This window comes from Lacerta agilis, chromosome 3 (assembly GCF_009819535.1).
Source record: "Lacerta agilis isolate rLacAgi1 chromosome 3, rLacAgi1.pri, whole genome shotgun sequence".
NCBI classification, from domain to species: Eukaryota; Metazoa; Chordata; class Lepidosauria; order Squamata; family Lacertidae; genus Lacerta; species Lacerta agilis.
The window spans coordinates 77257475-77280443 of record NC_046314.1 but is presented as its reverse complement, the minus strand read 5'-3'; the positions used below and the strand labels follow the sequence as shown (position 1 = coordinate 77280443).

Genomic DNA, 22969 nt, shown 5'->3' with positions numbered 1-22969 from the left:
AGCATTTAATGTTTGATGGATTACTGTATTTTAATATTTTGTTGGAAGCCACCCATAGTGGCTGGGGAAGCCCAGCCAGATATTATTATTATTATTATTATTATTATTATTATTATTATTATCCTTCAGCATAGCATCCCTAATTTCAAAATGGCAAATCATCATCTAGCCAAAGTAAAGACCTTTTGAGTTCTGTATTGTTTTCAAGGACAGAGGGTGAGGGAGAGAAGCATGTACAACCTATTGGGGGGGGCTATTGGGTGGTTCTTTTTATTTTGATTATGTATTTTGTGGTTTTATATTTTGATTTTATTCTGTGAACCACCCTGAGACCTCTGGGTATAGGGCAGTATATAAACTCAATTAACAACAACAACAACAACAACAACAACAACAACAACAACAGACTCCAATTGAAATCAATGGGACATGAATGTCCTCAACTGGGCCGTGTCCACAATTAGTACATTCATTGCCTTTCCCACTATCTGCTATGTTAAACCTGGTGTACACCAACCTTTGTCAAGCTGGTGCCTTCCACATTTTTTTTTTACTACAACTCCCATCAGCCTCAGCCAGCACTGACTGGGGCTGATGGGTTATAATCCAAAGTATCTGGAGGGCACCAGGTTGGTGAAGGCTAGTGAGACAAACAACCTTATAGCTTGCAGAAGCCAGCATTGTTGCATAGGCCATACTGAGGCTTCTTTACAAGGGCTCACACTTTTAAGTCAGGAGAAGTGTAACTGTTTCCAATGAACGGTTTGTGACCAGCCTAATATATGTGTTTGTCTTGCCTCCTTGGTTAAGCTATCTTGTTGCTATTTAATCACACCTTCTTATTTGAACAAAAAGTGACCATGGTGCCTATTCACTCTTAGAGGGCAGAGGTTAACAGGAGGGAGGAGGAAACCAGAGAATAAATAGCTGCACAGATGCTAGGAGGTAGTGGAGGAGGAAAGATCTGTCACAAAAAGACAATTATATAAAGGCACTAGGCTGCTCTAAAATGGCAATGGCATTAGGATATGTGTGGTCCCGTTAACAGAGTCCAAGGCCAAACAACCAGGAACAGCTGAAATCTAACTGTGAGCTTCACTCTTACTTTCCTTTCAGCCCAGTCCTAATAATGTTTATGCAGATGGAAGTCCTGTGGAGATCAATGAAGAGTAGAGCTTTGCACAGGAGGAGGAATTAGATGCCAAACAAGTCTGAAGCCCATACAAAATTAAAACAAGGGTTAAATGTTATTTACTGCATCTGAATCCTGAACCTGCCATGAATTGTCCATTCATTCTTCCAGCACAGTGAGTGGCTAATACCAGGGTTCAGCAGCAAATAATGGAAGGTTTAGAACCAATGTTAATAAAGCACTAAGAAAAGTCAACACATAGTTATGGTAGGTGGAAGTTGGTGACTAACAGGAGGATGTGTTTGTATTTGCCTGTATGTATGATTAAACACTATGTGTTTGTTTAGGCTATGTAATGATCAGGTAGCTGCAAGCAGTTTCCTGTGCTTATGAAACTTAGAACCTGAAATTTAAGCAGGACTAAAACTGAAAGGTAAATTGCTCTTGTCTTTCAAAACCTGTTATGTACCCTTTGATGCTCAGGTTCTAAAAACCGTTACTTAAGTATATAGAAGTACTGTAATGCACTTAAGGAAAACCAAAAGAAAACAAGATCTCAATCTCCAGGAGGCAAGGAGAAGAGAGGAATCTGTCTCTTCAGCGTGTGAAAACTTCAAAAGCAATCGTGAAACCTCACAAGACTGCTGGCGATTTTCTTAAAAGTCTTTGTGGCCTCTCTAAAAGGGGTTTTCTGTTGATTCATGTTGATCACGCCTGACAGCTAGCATTTCCGTTAATAATAATCATAAATAAACCAGACAAGGTCACCTGACCTGAAATGAGCATATCTACAGCACCATATCCATTATAGCAGTGTGTATCCATGACAGCAAATCAGGAAGGGTCCAGTGCTCTTGACAACATAGTTTAAAATAATAGGAAACGCCTTGGGTTCTTTGAGATAGATATGTATATTTAAATCGCAATGGCAATCTTTTATACATGGATTAAGGGAAGCAGATCTGCCTTTAAGAGGGGGCGAAACTGAAGCAAGACTATTCTTGTACATAAATTAATGCCAACAGATTTCCCCATTCCACTCCAGTTTGATCCTGGCCCACTGCTGCAGTCATAATCTTATGTTTATGTCCTCATAAATCTACTGACATGTAAAATATTGTGCTTCCATCCAATACAGAATTATGACTTTATTGCTGGGGGGAGGGGAATTCAATGAGAAAACATGCTATGAAAAGTGGTAGGCTTTATTTATTGACAAATGTTTAATGAGGGAAAAAAGATATTTGCATCGACTGTCTTTTTTTTTCTTTTTTTTTAAAGGAATGACAAGGTGTTTAAATATGACCTGTTACTTCCAGACTTAATTAGAAATGGGTACAATTCATTAAAAATGGTGGTCTGATAAAAAATAGATGCATCCAAGCTCAAAATTAATCTTTAACCCTTCCCTCTTCCATTACACATTCCCTGCTTTGCACAGTTTAGTAAAGATGAGCTGCACACTTTGTGCTGAAGGTCAATGGATTCAAGCTCTATCAGGGTAACAGGGCAAGCCATCAAGAGTGTCTGAGTGTTGGAAGGGAGCGCAAGGGTCAAGCTGTCCAAACCCCCAGCATTATGCCAGGATTTTCTAGATCTAAACCATCCCTGACAGGTGCTTATTCAGTCTCTTTCTTCTGAAAAAGAGGTGGATCCTGTACCATAACAGGAGAAACGTAACTAAAGTGTGCCAAGGATCAAATATGTAACCAGAGTGTGCCAGTCTTGTAATAGAGCAAGTCCCTTTCCTTTCTTGAGGAAGGATTTGAGAACATGCTCAGAACAAACATGACTCTACCAACTTGGCGACAGTAAACAAATCCTTTTTGGATAGGCCACATACCTTTTAGACCAGCCATGACCAATAGAGTTCATTTGCAATTATAGGAAATTAAAGCCTACCATGATGATGATAAAGTGAGCTAGAAATGGCAATTATATATCCCCTCACCTATGAAGCCATTCCACAAGGTCAGGCAAAAATCAGCTCTATCTGATGTAGGTTAAAATTCTCCTTGCTACTCAGCCTGCTATACTTTGGTCATTAGTATGGGTGCTAGCTTTGTATTCTAGGATTGTCAGCACACTGGGAGCAAGGGGTGATGGGTGGGGTGGCTTCTGTCTTGTGTGATCCACTTTTGCTTCACTGATTAATGAATGGGTCTCAGCTGGCACATTTGAGGGATATTATTGTACACTCAGAGTGGCAGCAGAATGTCTATGGCAAATGATGTTTGATTCATAATGCACCTGAGCATTATAAATACGTATTCTGGACCTGTAATTACAAACTAAGGAGTAATTGCTGGATCAGCCTGAGGCCCTTCTAGTCCAGCATTCCTTATAAGAATCTAGGTGGTTTACAAGAAATTGACCAATAGTCCACTGCTGAAATGTGATCTCTCTTTTGCCTTGTTGGATCAGTGGTCCAGAGGAAAAAGACTGGATGGCCTTTCCACCTATGCAGCCCTTCTAGTGGAACATCTACTTCATTTCTTGTCAATCCATCCATGGGGAATGCTGAAAGGTGGGGCTGGATCACTAGCAAAACCCACAAATAGCTGAGAAGAGTGTGTAGCCAATTGAGATCAGAGGGAAGGGAAAGAGCAAAGTTGAGTTTCATGCTGCCCATTGAACAGGGACGTGTAGCATATCTTCCCATGGCTGGGCTCCCAGCAACATCTAGAATGTCACATAACCCCACCCCAGATCTTTGTAGTCAATACTATTGGAAGAGTTAGTATGGTATAATGCACAGAGAGTTGGACTTTTTCCATTATACTACAGAGGGGTTTCTATGACTTGGGACTAGAGCCATAGGTTGAATTCCTGCCATGGAAGTTTTGGGTTGTTATGAAGATAAAATGGCTCATCTCCCACATACTGTCCTAAGTTGTTTATCCCCTAAGGAAGAGGATAAACATGTGATAAATAAAACAAATAAGACAGTAGGTAAGGAAATAGCCTCTACTAAACCTGCTTTTCTCATTAAAACATTCATTGGTAAGAACAAACACGAAGAACTCCATTCTAAAAAGGGCACTGGGCTGGGTTGCTGAATATAAGGCAGAGACGACAAAAACAAAACAAAACCCTAAGGTAGGCTAGTGATGGAAATTGGAAATAGTTATGTCTTTTGAGAATTATTCGTGATGGTAGTCTTGAAAGATTAACATTCTCATGCTCTAGTTCAAAATGATTTGAGTCTTTGCTTTGGGTACAGAACAGTAATTTCGATCTGAACAAGTGACACAAAGTCTAGACACATGAAGAATGGACCCTGAAAAATGCCCTTCCAGAGAAGAAGAAGAAGAAGAAGAAGAAGAAGAAGAAGAAGAAGAAGAAGAAGAAGAAGAAGAAGAAGTCTGAAGATAGGCAACCCAAGTTGGTGCCCACCAGTTGTTTTGGATTGCAGTTCCCATCATCCCTGACCATTGGCTATGCTGACTGGGGCTGATGGAAACTGGAGACCAAGGCATCTAGAGGGTAGCACCAGGTTGGAGAAGGTTGGTTTAACAGAAGAACTGGCATAGTCACATATTTGCTCACCTAACAAAAAGCACAGAAATTTTCTGTTAAATTTCCCCAACTGAACTTCCATGCCATGCAAGCGGTAAAGATGTTCTACAGTGTCACATATTATTCTAGTTCACAATTTGGGCACATGTCTTGGTCTCCCAGGACCGTTCATCCTCTTCTGCCCAATTCCCTCTGCCCAATGCTTTAATTTCCAATGGAAAAGTTTTTAGCATTCCCCCAATATGGTAAGTAACTCTGAAACCTACTTAGCAGGTCTCGGTGCTATTTCTCAATGTACAAGGACATACCTGTATTCGAACGCTTCTTTGGATTTTTGAGACTTCGGCACCTCCCACTGAGGGAGCTGCTGTTCTCGCTCATAGAGTCTTGTGCCGAGGAAGCACTTCCTGTTGCTTCACTGTCTCTCATCATGCTTTCATACCCGCTGCTTCCTCCACTGTGGTAGAACAAGGCTGTTTTCCCCATGGCAGGTGGCAGCTCCCCACTCAGGACACTGCTGTTGTCACTTCCGTGGCCACTGCTACAGCGGTGAGGCTTTCGAGGTGGAGTGATCTTGCTGTAAGGTGAAGGCAGCAGGTGAACAGTTGGCTTCTCTTCTCCATGGACGGTGCTGCGATCATCTGTGTCCGAGTTCCTACGCAACTGCAGCCCTCTGGTGCCTGTGCTTCCTTGCAGAAGTTCTGAGATCCTCCCATTGACGGCTCTGAGGGGCAGTTTTGAGGAGAGCCCAGAGCCCCTGTTCCTGCTGAGAGACTGAGTAGACCAGGACATATTCTTTCCATTCGGAGGCAAGCCTGAACTCTGCCCCACAGACTGAGGGAGGGACTTGGTAGAGAAGCTAAGTGTTTTGGTGGTTGAAGCAGCCAGGCTTCGAGCCTTAGGACTTGCCAAGAGGAGCTTGCTCACTGCAGAGATCTTTGATTGACTGGCCTTTGGCGAGGCCCCTGCAGACTGAGAAAGACCTGAGTTTGTGGGTGATGACATTGCACTGCGGTTGAAACTTCTCCCAGCTCTGGGCATTGTGGTGTCTTTCCCAGGACCCATCTTAGAGCTGACAGAGGACAGACTCCCTGCCCTTTCCAAAGACAGGCACTCATAATGGCTCCCACTGGTCCTTCCCAAGGAATTGGTTCTGCTGGCCAGTTGTTCAAGTTTGGCACTAAACAATTTACTGCTGCTATTGTTACCACTCTCCATATTGGAACCCTTTTGTTTCCCATTCAGCTCATCAGGAAAACTAGCCAGGAAAGGTGCTGGTTGGTTCAAAGGGCTGCTGGTGCTGCTACTGCAAGTGCTGTGCTGAGGGCTGGCCCTATTTTTCTGATCCAGGCTAGATTTCCTCACGGGAGGCAATGGCGGAGTTCCTTTGGGACGTGTGAGAACACAGTGTTTGGGGGATGCAATCCTTCTTTCCAGGCTAGCTCTGGAAGTCTGGGACCCAACAGAACAGCTAATGGCACTGTTCTCCTCTATGTAATGATAAGAAACAGCATCCAATTCCTCCAGCTTGCTGGCCTTCTGAACGCCTCTCGTGAGGCTGCCATTTTTAAAGCTCTCTGTAGTGTGTGCTGGGCTGTGGGCTGTGGAACTGGGAAGTCCCATTTCACATCCATCTACAACCCTCTTCAGGTTTTCCGTTCCTGGGGAGCTAGAAGTCTCTCCGCTACTGCTGCTAAACCTGTCTGCTGACTTCTGCTTCTTATTTTGTTGAGTGATGGCTTCAGCCTTGGGGCCACAGCTTTCTTTTTTCACACTGTCTTCCCTCTTTAGCCAAGGATCATCAAATTTTATCTCTTTTCTTACACTGGATTCCTTCAACTCTTGAGGTTGGGGAACTTTTGCTGGTGACGACACTGCAGATATGGTCTCAGGCGGCTCTTGTGCCTTAAAGGGATTAACAGCAATACATGGATACACAGTAATGTTGGTCTTCATTGGAATGAAACCTTCACAACTGCTTAGGCTTGTGGTGTTTGATATTGTGACCATAGTCTTTCCCAGGGCTGATATTTTACAACCTTTGATAGGTGACATTTTAGTAATACTTTCGTCGGTAACCTCTGGCAGTACAAATATTTCCTCGGTGACTGGCTTTTGCTTGTCATTTATACAAACCACACTGCTGTTCTGTACGCCTCTTGCCAGTTCAGCAATGGGCGCATCTGCCAGTGCTTCCCCATGCCCATAGCATGCTTGGGCTATGAAGCTGTGGCATGACTGTTCGCCATCACTTCCGGTGCTCATTTCACTCAACCACGAGCTGATAGAGGAACGTCTGCTTTCAGCCTCTTCAGCTTTGTGATCCAGTCCCATTTTTGGAAGAGGCATAAACTGGGTGATATTGACCTCAGACACAGGAGCTGTACTAGCATAGCATTCAAGATCTTCACTGATGCTGCTGATAATGCTAACCGGCCTAGACCCGGAGGCCAGAGCTTGCACAGAACAATCACTGTTAAAGCTGATTATACTTGTTGGACGTCCGTTCTCCAGAACCCCACTAATGGTCAGTTCTTCAACCAAGGTGAATACCAGCTCATCTTCTCCATTCAGCTCTAAGGGCTGCTGCACCGTGACCATGGTGGTGCTCAAAATCTCCTTCTTTGACTCAGGAGAAAGAGGTGGCTCTTGCTGCTGCTCCTGCTGCTCTTCATTGTCAATGGGCTCCCCATAATCAGCACTGCTGGAAGACACTGACTTTTTCATGAGCTGTGGGCTCATGCCAATGGGAGGCGTGCGGATCTCTGGCTGCATCAGAGACTCACTGGACACCATCCCAGAGTCCTTGCTTAAAGATGACGGTGGTGGTGCAGGGTTGGGCATTACTCCTTTCTGGGTGTAAACCTTGCACCTCTGAGAAGGAGAAGTGGGGGGCTTGTACTCTGATGTCTTGGAAAGGCTTGCAATGCCAAGCCGCGGGGAACCCATGGGCCGAGGCTTGCTTTCTACAAAGCCGCAGGTGTTAAGGCTTTCTCGGCTGCTCTGCAGATCTGTGCCGTGGGATTGCTGGGAACAGTTCATGTGGCTACTCGGACTGCCCGTAACACTCCTAGGGGATGGAGGGGTGGGTGCCTCATTAAGCACCCCGGTGTGAACAGGGGAATGGCTTCCCTGAATTTTGTTGGCTGTTGCATTCAGGTTTTCCTTGAAATCTTTATCAGGTTCTTGGCAGCCTGCCAGGCCTTCTTCCCTGCCCGGGTCTGATGTACTAGTGAGCTCTGCTGCTTGGCCTGACACAGGGCACTTAGTTACTTGGTCGGAGCTGAACTGAACAGGCAGTTCTTCAAAAGGAAACATGTCAGTCTCCTCACTGCCGTCAATGCAGTCTAACCTCTCCTGGAGTTCCGCAAATGTATTGCACTTCAAGCAGTCTCTCTCAGAAGTGCTGGGGGCTGTCTCGCTCATGTCTTCCAGCTTGCTTTCAGTTTTGGTCTTCTGAAGGGCAGGAACTATGGGGACAAAATCCGGGGGACCTTCGTTGTCCGTCAGTTCCTTGTCCGAAAGGGCTGTGCCGTTGGGGCCAACGTAAATGACGGTGTCGCATGACTGTTCGCTGCTAGAAGAATAATCTGGGTCACTTGACAAGTGAAGAATGGGGAAGTCTGGATCAACAACGTTCCGAGAATGGAAGGGCCTCAGCTGGGTTGGCCTCCGCATCCTCCCTTCTTCACAAGAACTTTCTCCTCCAGAAGAGCTTGACGTGTACTGTTGAGTAGGAAGAAAGATGAAAGGTTAGCATTTCAAAGAACCCCCTTCAATCCACACCCCATGCTCTCTTATAAGCAGTCATACTGCAAAGGCCACTGGGGCATGGAGATTGCCTCATTCAACATGCAGTAAAGTGCTACGTGAAGCTGGTGGCTTCTGCCATCAGGGATAAAACTGCCAAGTCCACGTGGCAGGTTGCTGCACAGAAATGCTTTAGCATTTCAACCAGCTCCATGTTTTTGGATTTAAGCTGCTGTCATATTGCTCTATTTGTTCATATAGGAGAAGTTGGTGGGGAGAGGACTTGCTTACTGGGAAGGAGAGGGGTGAGGCAGTGGGGAGCTGGGCACAGTGTGGATGCACCAACAGGAGGGGCAGATTGTCTCTGCAGGTACATCTGCACAGCACTGACCTCCCCAGGGCCTTGCCCTTCTCCTTACTGGGAAGCTGCAGTGACTCTGGACCACAGGTGCAAGTTGCCTTCCATCCTCACTCACGGCTCCTCTGTCCATGCACACTGGGCTTTAGCAGAATCACAGAGAGTAGAAACAAGTTCTAAAGTGAAATGAAAACCAATTTATTTCAAACATGTTACAGAAGGTTCTCCTTTATTCCTTCGTTGTGAGTTTTGTCAATATTATTCCCATTTTTCATATGAAAAACTGAGGTTGGACAGTAGTGATCTGCCCAAGATAACATGGACCAACTCCTTATCATGGAGAGCTCCAACTCATGCACTGTCAATAGAATGGTCTTCATGCCTATTTATAAATAACCTATGCAGTCAGACAACAATGTCACTTACTGGGGTATGTTGTTGTGCAATCATATTGAGAAAAAAATGCCTGATGCTGCAATTCTTCTGCTGAACTCAGTGAGTTGCTCTACCAACTAAATATGTGTAAGATTGGGCTGCATGCCACTTTGATCCCAGTGTTCCTTTTGACAGTTGTTAAAACAAATTCATTAAAAAGCCTACCATGGCATTCTTGCAATTATTTACTCTGAAATTCATTCACTGATCACAGTGGAGTTACTTTAGATGGATGACTGAAGTCTACAGCTAAAACCAAAGGCTAATGATGTTGAGCTGAAACATATAGTTGAAAGTGGATGAGCATTTAGTAAGCAACACCCATCACTTAATTAGGTGACTGGGATAAGCACACTTGGAAGTGTATTTCACTAGAATCAAGGGGGCTTACTTCTGTGATTACAGCGGTGGAGATGAAAGCAGAAAAGGAGGAAGGGGGGGGAGACCATGCCTCCCACGTCTTTCTTCCATTAACTATATAAAAGAGGGTTCACCTCTGCATTTCAGGTTGGAGGGGAACACATTGATCCTCTAGTCCAGTTTCTAGCAACAAAAGCTCAAGTAATACTAAAATTTCCTAGATATTAATAATGCCAAATAGATGCGCTCAGTAACTTCCTGAATAATTTCTAAGAAAGGATTCCACTACTTCTCTGTCCAAGTTATCATTTTTTTATAGTTAATATGTGTTTCCTGATACATACTTTAACACAGTGGGACTTTCATTTTATTTCTTTATACATTTTATGAGCCTCCTTTCAAAGTGATTTCCACAAACTACTGAAGCCAATATCAAGTGAAATAACAATTAAACCACTCCCAGCAACAAAATATAAGCAGCTAGCAGCATAATACATGTTGGCACAGAAGGAAGTCCTATTGAGGTAAGTATTGGATTGCAGCCTTAAGCTGCAATAAAAGCTGATTGCTTGCTTAAGAGAAGGAAGTTTCTAAAATTAAAAAGCCGTTATCTGCTGGCAGAAATTGTCTAGAGTAGGAACAAGGCAAGTCTCCTTAGAGAGGCACTTCTACCAAGTCCTGATCCCACATGCCTAACTTCAAAAAGAAGTAAAAAGTCTCAGTGACTGTAAGGGAACATACTCTCCATACAAAAGTCCTAAGCAACTAACTTTCACAGTTTTACTTAGTTGTTGCAAATTTTAATTAATGTCCCCACGACCCTTTAAATCCAGTTTCATTTGTGACTAGAGAAGAAGAGATATAAAACAACATGTTTTGAATCAACCTTTTCTTGCTGTAAATGCATGTTAGCTTCTGATTTTTATCAGAACTGAGCACTGGTATATGCAATCTTCTCTAAAAGAACTATATAGTATTCAAATCAGAACACCAAGCTTCTCAATTTTCACTCTCAAGATAAAATGTCATGTTGGCTTCAAATGCACTGGCTGAATTAGTACCATTCAGACCACATCAACTAGTCTTGTTTCTTTTTTGAAAAAAGTTTGTGCTCATTGTAAGATTAATGACGGAAATGCTATTGAAATTAACACTGGTGTCACACACTACAGCATGCTCTGTTGCAGAGATTTCTTTCTGGGGACAGATTGTTGTGCAGTGATATTTTGTAGAATCTCTTAATTGATCTCAGCTCACATTTAACAATCCTTAGGCTGCTAATGTGAATGCTAATAAATTATACCAGCTTGACTTTTAACCAGGATTCCATGCTACATAGACTCCAAGAAAGCAACATGAGAGTTTGAACTCTCTCCCATTTCTGTGCCTGTTATAACCAATCATTCACCTAACAATGAACATATGATTTCCCTCATGCACTTGGATGCACTGCCATACCATCAGAAATTAAGAATATTGATTTTTGTTAGAAGCTGCACTTTCAAGGCCTCTCCCATTTCTTTCGGATCCCTAACTTGCCATGCTCTTTCCAGAGCAAGGCAACAAAAGAGTTCCCCCCTTGTCCTTACCTTTGTTTTCTTCTTCTTCATTCTTAAAACCCTGGATGCAATCTGGATGGTGGAAAGTGTTTCAGCATAGTTCCCTGCAGCTGCCGAAATGTGAGCTATCATGGTAGTACGGCAGTTCATGTTCCCAAGGGACTCCCGGAGCAACATGGTCAGCTTGCTGTCTCTGCAAAATAAAAAGAATTAAGGCTACATTAGTGAGCCATGTTTCACTTCGACTGTCGGGATGTGACTCCAGGTCTCAGCAAGATTTCTTCCTTTTTAATGGAATACTAATTAGCATTGTTCTTCGGGATTCTAGTGCACTACATCTGCCTCTGAACAAGCTGGAAAATCCCTGCACTGAAATGGAGAGTCTCTTATCTTTCAAGGGTTTTCTGCCTGTCTTGTTTTCCTAGCACATTTCAGCAGTATTTTAGCACTGGAAGCCGCCTCATCACCAGGAACCTATTCTGGGCTAACTAGTTTTAAAAGAAAACCCAGTTGTATTTAAAAGCATAGAAGGATAAGGCCTTAAAACACAGCACGAGTTTCACCTCTGCTCATTCTTTTTGATGACTGAAGATGGAATTAGTTTGTCCCATTTTCTTCCCTGTCACACACTGAGTCACTGAACAGACTCGTATTTAGAAGACCTTGCTTCCTCCGCCTCTCTAGCACTTCCAATGATTGTAATGAGACCTGCAAAGGGTATTGCATGACAATTGCTTTGGCACTGCTAACATTATCCATTAATGCAGTGTTTTTCAACCACTGTTCCGCGGCACACTAGTGTGCCGCGAGATGTTGCCTGGTGTGCCGTGGGAAAAATTGAAAAATTCAAGATAATTACTTTATATATAGTCAATATAGGCACAGAGTTAATTTTTTTAACATTTTCTAATGGTGGTGTGCCTCGTGATTTTTTTCATGAAACAAGTGTGCCTTTGCCCAAAAAAGGTTGAAAAAGACTGCATTAATGCAACCCCAATTATTACTGCAGGCGATGGCGTGCTGTCAAAAATTCAACAACAAAAACTTATTTAGAATGAAATTTTAAAAAACCCACCCCTACCTCTTGTCAGCAATGCACAAGACAATTCAGGAGTAGAACAATCACTGTGTTATGTGATGATAGTGGGAACCATTCATTCTATTAATGCAATTAACAAGGGTACAATTCACCAGGCACTTGTCCTTTGAGAGCCCTATGGGAATGGATGGGAATTATGCTGCCTCCTTAATAATAATAATAATAATAATAATAATAATAATAATAATAATTTTTATTTATTTATTTATACCCCGCTATCCTTAAGAGGAGGATATAGACAAAACTAAAATTAGTTGGCTCCAGGGCCAGCCCACTCATGAGGCAAAGTAAGGGAACCGCTTCGGGTGTCAGGATGCACAGGGGCAGCAAATCCGGCCTCCAATGCATTGCCTGAGGTTGCTGCAGCAGTGGCAGCAGTGGCTGTGGCACACTCCTTGGAGGTCAGATCTGCCTCCTCCTCAGCAATGCCCACACAATGCTGCTTCTACAGCTGCCTCTTGGTGAATAGTAGGCTCTGCTGGTATCCTCACACCACTAGGGAGGAAATAGCAAAGTGCAGGCCCTCTGGGATCTCCTGGGGCCTGCACCCACCTGGTGTGATTGGTTCTGGCATCACCTACCATTGGCTTCCATGCCCTACCAGAACCAATGAGCACCAGCCTCTACTGGTACTTCCCCCCGCTGCCACAAGGGGTAATTTGCTGGAACTGCTTGCTGTGAGGGAGTGGGATACAAACACACACACACACAATAGAGTTACTATGTGCAGATATAGTAGCTCTATTGTGATTGTGTGTGTATTTGCAGATAAAGTACAAGATAAGCAAATTGTTTCCTGATTATTTTTCTTAAGAAGGAGTTTAAAGACACTGGCTGCAAGACATATTGCTATCCTAAATAGATCCATTCAGAAGCAAATAGCTCCATTTCATCATGTCTAAACGAAGCATCCACCGGAAAGTCTGAAAGTCTCCCCAGAAAGTTCAAGTGCAACCTTCTGTTTTGCACAGAATCTGCCATTTCTCAGCTTCCTGTGGGCAGAGCTAGTCAATCCCTCCACAGTATTTGATGGCATGTGATGTAAACAAAAGTCCATTAAGATGACAGAAAGGAAAAATGCATTCATTTCTCTGGTTCAGCTTTGAATCCACACAGACCAAGAGATAAAAGGCTGTTCTCTTCATCAAGGAATACTACAATATCAAATTCTGTGCAAGAGTAACCACTATTCCATGAATGATGTACACAGAAATTATTAACATCTGTATGGAAATCGATACCAAGCCTTTCATTTACTCATGCGTCCATCAAAGCGCAACATGGAATGACAGTGCAAAAGGGCAACAGACTACATCTAGGTCTCATGAGAATAACTAAGTCATGCAGTCATCACCAGCAAACTGGTGTGGTCTTCCTCAAGACTTATAAATGATGGATGTGCGTAGGTCACCTGAACCCTGTTTGAATTATGCTGAAGTGCATTCTTGCTGTTGGAAGAGAGATGATATTAAGCACATTCCTGTGCTACATCTATTGAGATTATGCTTATAAATAACAACAGATGATTTTTAAAACCAGCAATGTTTCATATTTGACTCAAAAAAAAGGTCTAGCATTATCTTGATAATCTTCCCTTTGCTGTAGGCTACAGTTAGCAGCCTCCTTTCATATAGCTAGCTAAACAGCTACCAAAAAGAAAACTACAAAGGAAAGGTTACTAATCATGCAATTTGCAAATATTTTCCATTTTATATTCAGGATCTGAACCTCCCAATTCAATGGTTCAATTATCTCTTTCAAAAAGATATGCTAATGATTTTTTTAAAACCATACACAGGAAAAATGCCATCAGACACAAGCCACCTAGTAGTTGCTGCCTCTGTTCCTTTGATCCTACAGTAGTTTAAATCTCTGGATTCTTTTCTCTTTTTAATCACACCTATTATATTTCAAAATATACCTGACAAATAGGTATACAAATACAGGGCAGCTGTATTTTTTTGAAAGCTGATCTCTCGGAATAAAGGAAGATGGGTGTTTTATTTCAATAAGGAAAATAAGCCAGTATTTTCAGATGCTGGGTTATTTCTAGTGGGGCAATCAAAGGTACTTTGAAAAAGGATAATTGTTATGTAAAAATACCCCACAAAACATTTTATATCAAAAGATATTTCTGCTGACTTCAACTTCAATAAAAGTAGCATATTAAAAATAAGGATCAAAACAGTCTTAGGGTGGTCCACAGCATAAAAATTTAAAATAAAAACACATAATACATAACAAAAATAAGAACGAAAGCAAAACAAAGCAATAGCACCCCCCCCCCCAAAAAAATTTAAAGGACAAAAAATGTTCATCAACCAAAGGTCTGACTGAAGAGAAACATTTTTGCCTGGCACCTAAGGATGTACAATGAAGGTGCTAGGCAAGCCTCCCTGGGGAGAGAATTCCACAAATGGGGAGCCACTGCAGAAAAGGCCAGTTCTCATGTTGCTATCCTACAGACATCTTGTGGACAGGGCACACAAAGAAGGGCATCAGATGATAATTGCTAGGTCCAGGTTGTTGTTGATTATTCAGCCAGTTATTGACTATAGCCAAACTACCCTTTCTAGGGAAGACTCTTCAATATTGTTGATCACAGATACTGACTTTCTGGCAGTTGATGGTGCGTTGTGAGACTGCTCAAGTTATATAAGAGATACTGCCCCCTGAGCCAGACTCCTCAAAGGAATCGAGGCCTTCTATTGCTAACTGTTATGTATTGAAGTTCTCACCCTAGGCCACTAGGGGTGTGTGTATATAGTTCATTCTGCTGCAGTTTTCACTCAGGTCCGCACATGCAAATGAGGGACTGAAAGTGACGTTCAGGGATTGGGTAACTACAGAAAGTTGTTACTGTTGCTTTGTAGCTGAGTTCTATATAAGCAGGTTGCTGAGCCCTTCAGCTCACTTCTGTTCCAGCCTGAGAATAAACAAGAGCTGTTTGGAAATCACTGTGTCGTCTGCTGTGTCCACCCACAACTTAACACTAACAACCTGACAAATGGTGCTGGGACCATGCCAGATGGGACAAGTGAACAAGTGCTCCTTTGCACACTAGGAATATGTGGCCCTTTAAGAGCCATCTTCTTTAGCCCTAGTGGGGTGGACCTTGGGGGAAAATGGACTAGAGGAAGCAAGGCCTTAGTTCACCTTCTGCCTTTGTCACAGCAAACTGCACACTTGAATCTATCCATGGTGATTCAGCCACTGTCCTGCCTTGCTGCTGTGGGAATCTGGTATGGACAGGTCAGAACAATAAGTTCTGATACATATATTTTATTTTGCTGGAAGTGGAGCCTTGCAAGGAACAGGACTGATGGAGAACAGGCCCCAGTAAGCTGCAGAGGAACAGAATTGCCCGTCAGCTGATGGGTTTGAGACTTCCCATGCCACTCAAGGATACTTTAAAAAAATGAAAATATGTAATTTACACTGAGGTAATAAAACTGCCTGGGCTATACTATTTTGGGTTGCAGGTGGGCACTGGGCCTCCATAAACACACTCTAATTATTATTAGAAATATTATAGTCTAGCCTTTTCCTTAGCATGTTAGTTTTTCTGTGTGCAGGAATCCTTTTACACAGGGAGCCATCCCATCCTGGGAACCCTTATCGGCAAGCCTGAAGTGCTGCAATCAGAAGCCAAAACACGAAGCTGCTACCTCATTGAGAACTAGGATTCAGTATGCTTCCCTTGCATTCAGATGTACCTCCCCTCACCTTAAGCTGAATGTGAACGATCAGAAAGGAGTGTTCTGTCTTTGTTATTGTCAAGGTGATTATTAAAAAGGGGGGGGGGGAGATGAACAGCACCGATTTTATTTCCAAACGAAAAGGAAATATAAAAAAGAATGGGAACCAAGTTAAAAACATTGGCTCAAGATTCCCCTGTCCCTAGGAGATTATTTAGACAATTTTATGTATTTATTCCAGGTTTAAAACATATTAAGTCATAAATATTTTATCTTTCCTCTCCCCCTCTCATTCCTCCTTTCCATTTCTCTTAGGACTCTAACCAATAAAAAAACAGGAATGCAAACATTGGTGACAGCAAAATTAAAGCTGAAAACAGAACCTTATTTTTTTTATTAAGCCATATAACACGCCATGGCATGTGTCCCTACTCATACAAATCACATATCATGGTTTCTTGCTAGGCAGCAGGCCAATGGCAAATGCTATTAACCACCTAGGCGTGTGATTATTACATGATAAGGTGATGTATGCCCTTGAGCCTGCTGTCATACAGTAATTTATTGGCAGAAAGTGAGCAAATGTAAATATATTTCATGTAGTCAGTAAATATAAACATTATGCCGGCACCTGCTTCTGTCTGTATTAGTCAACTAATAAGAAAAAGTATAATTCGGTGTAGCATAGCAGCATCTGGTTGGAGTGGTGGGCTAAGTCTTCCCTAAATTGTGAAACATCATAGTTGGATCCCTGCCCTACTCTATGTACTGCAATTGTCAATACTCTTCAATAGGAGGGTCAGGTTAAACATCACGTTACTACACAAGATGATGTTTGTGGTGTTGTCTGCAAGTTTAGATGCCTTTAATAAAAAGATTAAGAAAATTCATTGAAGTTATGTCTGTTAATGGTCATTAGCTATGATGGCACAATGGAACCTCTGTGTAAATGGGCAAAATTCCTTGGATTATTAGCAGCAAGATATAAATAAAACAGAAGATAAGCATCACTTTCACAGCATGCCCTGCTAGTGAGCTTCCAGAAGAAAATGCTGGACTAGTAGAACCTCCATTTTCTGCTGAGCCTGGAATATACACACATCCTTTTAAATATCAGTGTCAGCTTGATGATCAAGAGATCTACACAGCTCCGTTTTTTGTATTGAGGTAGAACTTTTTGATTCATTAATTAATGTTGCAACCCTGCTATCGTCCTGTTTTATAGACAGGAATTAAGAATAGTTGTTGTAAGAGCAGGAAGTCAATCTGGGGTTTGGGGGTCCTCAACAACATACCCTAACAATGATCCCATACATCTGTCAGGCCCAGACCTACCATTGGGCCGAGTGAGATGCTTTCAGTACTATTTTCACCTCAGAAAGCAAAATGTCTTGGCCCGGAACTATAGACTTTCCTGCTTTAATAAACATTTACATTTTGGAACAGAATAAAACTATGCTTAGTTATGGGGTTTAATTGTTTTTGTTTGCTGGAGAAACATAGATAAGAGGTAATTCCAGTTCTTGAAGGATTACTGATTAAAAGAGCAAGGAAATAGAAAAAGGGAAGAGGGAGAGAAAGGAATTGTGACAACCAATTGCACTGAAAAATAGTCACAGTCTTGTTTGCTAAAATTGCCTGTATGGGGTTTGTCTTTCATTATGACATAGTAATTTCTGGTATACAAGCAGTTCTATAAAAAGGAAGATTAAACATGAATGTCAGAGTAAGCTAAGGTGTTACTAAGACATGAAAAACAGACCTGGTTTTGTAAATTTCATAGAAATGGCATGTTTAGTGGCTTTGTTCCTAAAAAGCACAAGGTGTACTGTCACTTTAGTACAGGTCAAATCTGGGATATGCATGAATATCCATTTGAGATATGCAACTCAAACAGATACATTAATTGGGGTTTGTTACATGTTGACTGAGAATAATTTAAAATTAATTTCTGTTGTAAGATTATGTGAAACTTAGTATAAGTATGACTGTTGTCTTACGTGGTAGGCAGGTGTTACTGCCCAAATTTACTGGAAAGAGTCTTCTAATAATGAAAAGGGTGATTGCAACAATAGCTGTTAAAAGGTCTAAGTACTAGAAAATGAGAGCAAACCAAAGGAAAAATGTATGAGTGAAGAACATTTGGGAATTGTTTTACCATAAGGTCAAACTGTATGTTACATTGAATGTGTGACTACAATATCAGATAATTATGAATCCATTGCAGAGCTAATACAGTCCATAATTTACACAAGAGCTACATTGTTCCCAATATTCCACAATGCTGTACAGATTCCTGTACATTCAGAAAGGCACATTTGCATGTATGCATCCAGAATATTTTAGCCTAAATATCTTTCTGTGAGATAGCAAAATCATCACTGAAAATACTGGTAATATGGGAGCCTCCTGAAAAGAGATGATGAGAGATAAATATGCAGTGTACCTAAAATCTCAATGCATATACCATATACATAAATATCATTACATCAACCTTCATTTGATATAAAACACATCACACAATTGATGTGACTGATGCTTACGATGACTAGAACTTTGGAAGCAATTTTGCCTGTCATGTAAATAGTGGTCTATGCTTAACATTATCTTTGGAAACTTATTATGGTGTATATCTTAAAAAAAAATCATAGAGAATAGATGTATTTTCTGGAAAAGACTCATGTTGAAAATTTAACAACATGATTTGGTAAATGTTCGCTTACCAATTGTCCATGAAAATAATAATGAATTTTTCTCAGATCTTTTTAGATGAATTACAAATAGATTGCGGCAATTCCTGAGAGGTACCAGTGATACTTCCCACTGGTCTCCCGAAAGAAAGTGAAATAATTCACAGAAATCCTGGCATTTTGACTGACTATACTAAAGGCTCAATTGTGTAATTTGCACAACTCAGCTCCCATTTCCTTGCTGAGCTCCTACAAGCTTTACCGAGTCCTCAGAAGAATGGTCACCAATGAGCTCCTTGGTCTTTCTTCTTGTCTGTCCTTTGAAATTGACTTGTGCCCTGGGCAAACCACTGAAACAGGAGACAAGCTTAGTGGAGTTTGTTCATCTGTGAACTTTATTTCTGGCAGTCAAATACATGTGTTATAATGCCACATTTACGTTATGTGCCATTTCTCTCCAGAAATACAGAAAGCAATTCATAGCAGGGGGAGAGAGGTTGAGCACAGAGGTTCTCAGTGCTTTTCCTTTTAACTTCAATAAACAAGATCCTATTCAAAAGCAATAACCCACTCTATAATAACTCTCTTTTCTCCAAGCTGGGGTGGTGGTGGTAGAATCAAAGAGTTTTAGAAAGAATCCAAAGGGCTGGGTCATTAACCACTTGTGGCACAAAAATCAACTCTCTTAGATTTCAGCAAAGAGTGTTGAACATTGCATATAAATGCCAGAGTCTTACAGTAAAATATTTTCTCCTGATCAAGCTAGGAGTCAGAGACGTATTGTGGATGTACTCTGAACTGGAAAAGTAACAGAACATTCAAATGGGTATTGTGTGCAATGGCCATTTCTCTCCTTGACCCACCTGCAAGGGCTATATGGGTGGAGCCCTTTTCAATAAGCAATAATCATGTCTCTGAATCTATTCAGAGTTAAAAGGGGGCTAGAGTTAATATGAGATGGTTGGACAGTGTTCTCGAAGCTACTAACATGAGTTTGGCCAAACTGCGGGAGGCAGTGAAAGACAGGCGTGCCTGGCATGTTCTGGTCCATGGGGTCACGAAGAGTCGGACACGACTGAGCGAGTGAACAACAACAAAGAGTTAATACCCCTCCACATTTTCTCATCTCCATAGCAGCTGATTTCTTCTTTTTGAAGAGAGTGGTGTGCGCGTAGCCCTACCAGCTAAATTCAAGAGAAAAACTGGGTGAGCAGAATTTGGGGCTAAACAACGGTGGGCATCAGAGTTGAGCGGGGTGATTTTTAAAATAGAAACAAAATGAACTTACTAATGGTTTCTCTCTATAATTGAAAATATAACTCTGAGTTCATAAATAACGGGAACACTTTTATGGGCCCAAATGACAAAAAAGCATCAGAAGAAATACCAGTTTTGTTTCTTAGCAAATACATTGTTACTGATTTGGTGTTGAACTAACTGATGATCTCTTGGGGTCTCTTCCAACCCTGTGTGTTTGTGATTGTAAAAATAAAACTATAAAGTGGTTAAAAAAAACAAAACCTGGCTGAACAGGTCTAGCTGGGCAAAGTCTAAGGTAAACCAAGGTTATAGGCTGCCAAAGGGCAGGAGTGGAGAGATTTTTTGGCCCTCCAGATGTCAATGAACTACAATTTCCATCAGCCCTAGTAAGCATGTAAGTTGTCATTCTCCAACATCTGGGGGCCAGAGGTTACTACACCAACCATAGGGAATTACTGATAGACCTTCTTCCTTTAAATGATGTCTGGTAAGTATTCTGGGAGAGGAAGGCCATTTTGAGGAAGGGGACATGCATTTCTTCCTGCACCTTCATCGAGAAACTGATGTGGGAGTACTGAACCTAGAAGAGAAGAAGAGTTTGGATTTGATATCCCACTTTATCACTACCTGAAGGAGTCTCAAGGCGGCTAACATTCTCCTTTCCCTTCCTCCCCCACAACAAACACTCTGTGAGGTGAGTGGGGCTGAGATACTTCAAAGAAGTGTGACTAGCCCAAGGTCACCCAGCAGCTGCATGTGGAGGAGCGAAGACGTGAACCTGGTTCACCAGATTACGAGTCTGCTGCTCTTAACCACTACACCGCACTGGCTCTCAGGACAGCCATTGGAGTGTTTAATACTGTACCTCCACCCATGCTAAACCTATATGCTTCTAAACAAACACAAATATTACAAAGCACCAGCAAGCCTCCAGTAAGCTCACTCCTTCCCTTGTTAATTTTAAAGAGCCTCAAAGACTCATTTTTTCATCATGGCCTTTGGGGGCTGAGCTATTGGATGCTGTTCTCCAGAGATAGATGGACTATTTGCCTAGTATGCTACCATATACAGTGGTACCTCGGGTTACAAACGCTTCGGGTTACAAACACTTCAGGTTACAAACTCCGTTAACCCGGAAGTAGTTGCTCCGGGTTGCAAACTTTGCCCCAGGATGAGAACAGAAATCGTGCAGTGGCAGAGGGAGGCCCCATTAGCGAAAGTGCACCTCAGGTTAAGAACGGTTCCGGGTTAAGAACGGACCTCCGGAACAAATTAAGTTCTTAACCCGAGGTACCACTGTAATGGAATTGGATACACTGGTGCCCCGCTAGACGAATGCCTCGCTAGACGAAAAACTCGCTAGACAAAAGGCATTCGCTAGCGGAAGATTGCCCCGCAAGACAAAAAAGTCAATGGGCTTACCTCGCAAGACGGAATTTTTTTTTTCCGCGAAAACCGCTATTCTGCCTTGGTGCTTCGCAAGACGAAAAATTCACTATACGAAGACACTTGCAGAACGAATTATTTTCGTCTTGCGAGGCACCACTGTATTTTGATTCTTTTTTAAATGGTTCTGTTGCTGGATTTATATGTGTGGGGGGGCAATTTTGCCTAAAAAGTAGTTGCACACCCTATTAAATAAATAATTAAATTCCAAAAGAAACCAAGCCCTGGTAACCAGTGAATCACTGAACATTTTATTGTGCAGAGAATTTGGAAATACCTAACAGTAGCCTATGCATGAAGTTAAAAAGAATGGAAACTGACAGGCACAGTTCATATGTTAACAGCATGCCACAGGTATTTTGTTTTGTTTGGTTTGGTTTGGTTATACCATTTATATGTTCATTTTACACTGAAAGGTGTTGAACACATATTACTGGTAGATTCATAGATCTTCAGTTCTGTTTTAAATTATGTTTTTGTGTATGATTTTATTCCTATCCCACCAAAAAGGGGGTTCCCTGCTTTGCTTGTTCAACATTTCATTATGTAAGATTAGCCTATGGCTAGGTACTTTATAATTTGCATAATTTATTTTTTTATTATGCTATGGGCTCAACTGTTCTTTATTATTTTTACAACTCAGCTCAGATTTTATCAGTGAAACTTACTGTTTAACCAAAATGATTTTTTTCACCAGCTCTGATTGTAGCATGAGTCCTCAGAGCAGATACCAATGAATCTCTTAATCTATCATTTTGTCTGTCCTTTGAAACTAACTTGTGCCTCTGGCACATCATTGGAAGGATTAGCAAAGTTACTCTATCTGTAATAACAACAACAACAACAACAACAACAACAACAACAACAACAAATTATTTATACCCCGCCCTTCCCCGCCAAACCGGGCTCAGGCAGGCTAACACCAATAAAATCACAACAAAAACATAAAACAATTCATTAAAATACAGATTAAAATACAATTTAAAATTTAATTTAGACTGCAGCCTCATTTTTAAATAGCCCACCAATCACACCAAAAGAATGAAACATCAGGGTTAAACTGAAACCAACCCAAAGGCCAGGTGGAACAGCTCCGTCTTGCAGGCCCTGCGGAAAGATGCCAAATCCCGCAGGGCCCTGGTCTCTCGTGACAGACCGTTCCACCAAGTCGGGGCCAGTACTGAGAAGGCCCTGGCCCTAGTTGAAGCCAGCCTAGCATCCTTGTGGCTCGGGACCTCCAAAAAGTTATTATTTGGGGACCTTAAGGTCCTACCCGGGACATACCAGGAGAGGTGGTCCCTTAGGTACGAGGGTCCTGAGCCGCATAGGGCTTTAAAGGTCAAAACCAGCACCTTAAACCTGACCCTGTACTCCACCAGGAGCCAGTGTAGCTGGTAGAGCACTGGATGAATGTGGTCCCGTGGCCAAGACCCCGTGAGGAGCCTCACCACGGCATTCTGCACCTGCTGGAGTTTCTGGGTCAGCTTCAGGGGCAGCCCCGCGTAGAGCAAGTTACAATAATCAAGTCTGGAGTTGACCGTCGCATGGATCACTGTGGCCAGATCAGGGCGAGACAGGTAGGGGGCCAACTGCCTAATATGGCGGAGATGGAAAAATGCCACCTTTGCTATGGCTGTAACCTGCGCCTCCATAGAAATTGAAG

At 42.1% G+C, this 22969-nt stretch overlaps 1 protein-coding gene across 1 annotated transcript in view; it reads right to left on the bottom strand.

Moving 5' to 3' along the window:
• The window catches only part of KIF26B (kinesin family member 26B), a 271683-nt gene that overhangs the window by 15347 nt on the left and 233367 nt on the right, over positions 1–22969 (bottom strand). The window contains exons 11-12 of the mRNA XM_033144389.1: positions 11144–11306; positions 4960–8377 (exon numbers count right to left, since the gene is read on the bottom strand). Coding sequence (XP_033000280.1) covers positions 4960–8377; positions 11144–11306 — 3581 coding nt within the window. The remainder of the gene's footprint in view (positions 1–4959; positions 8378–11143; positions 11307–22969) is intronic.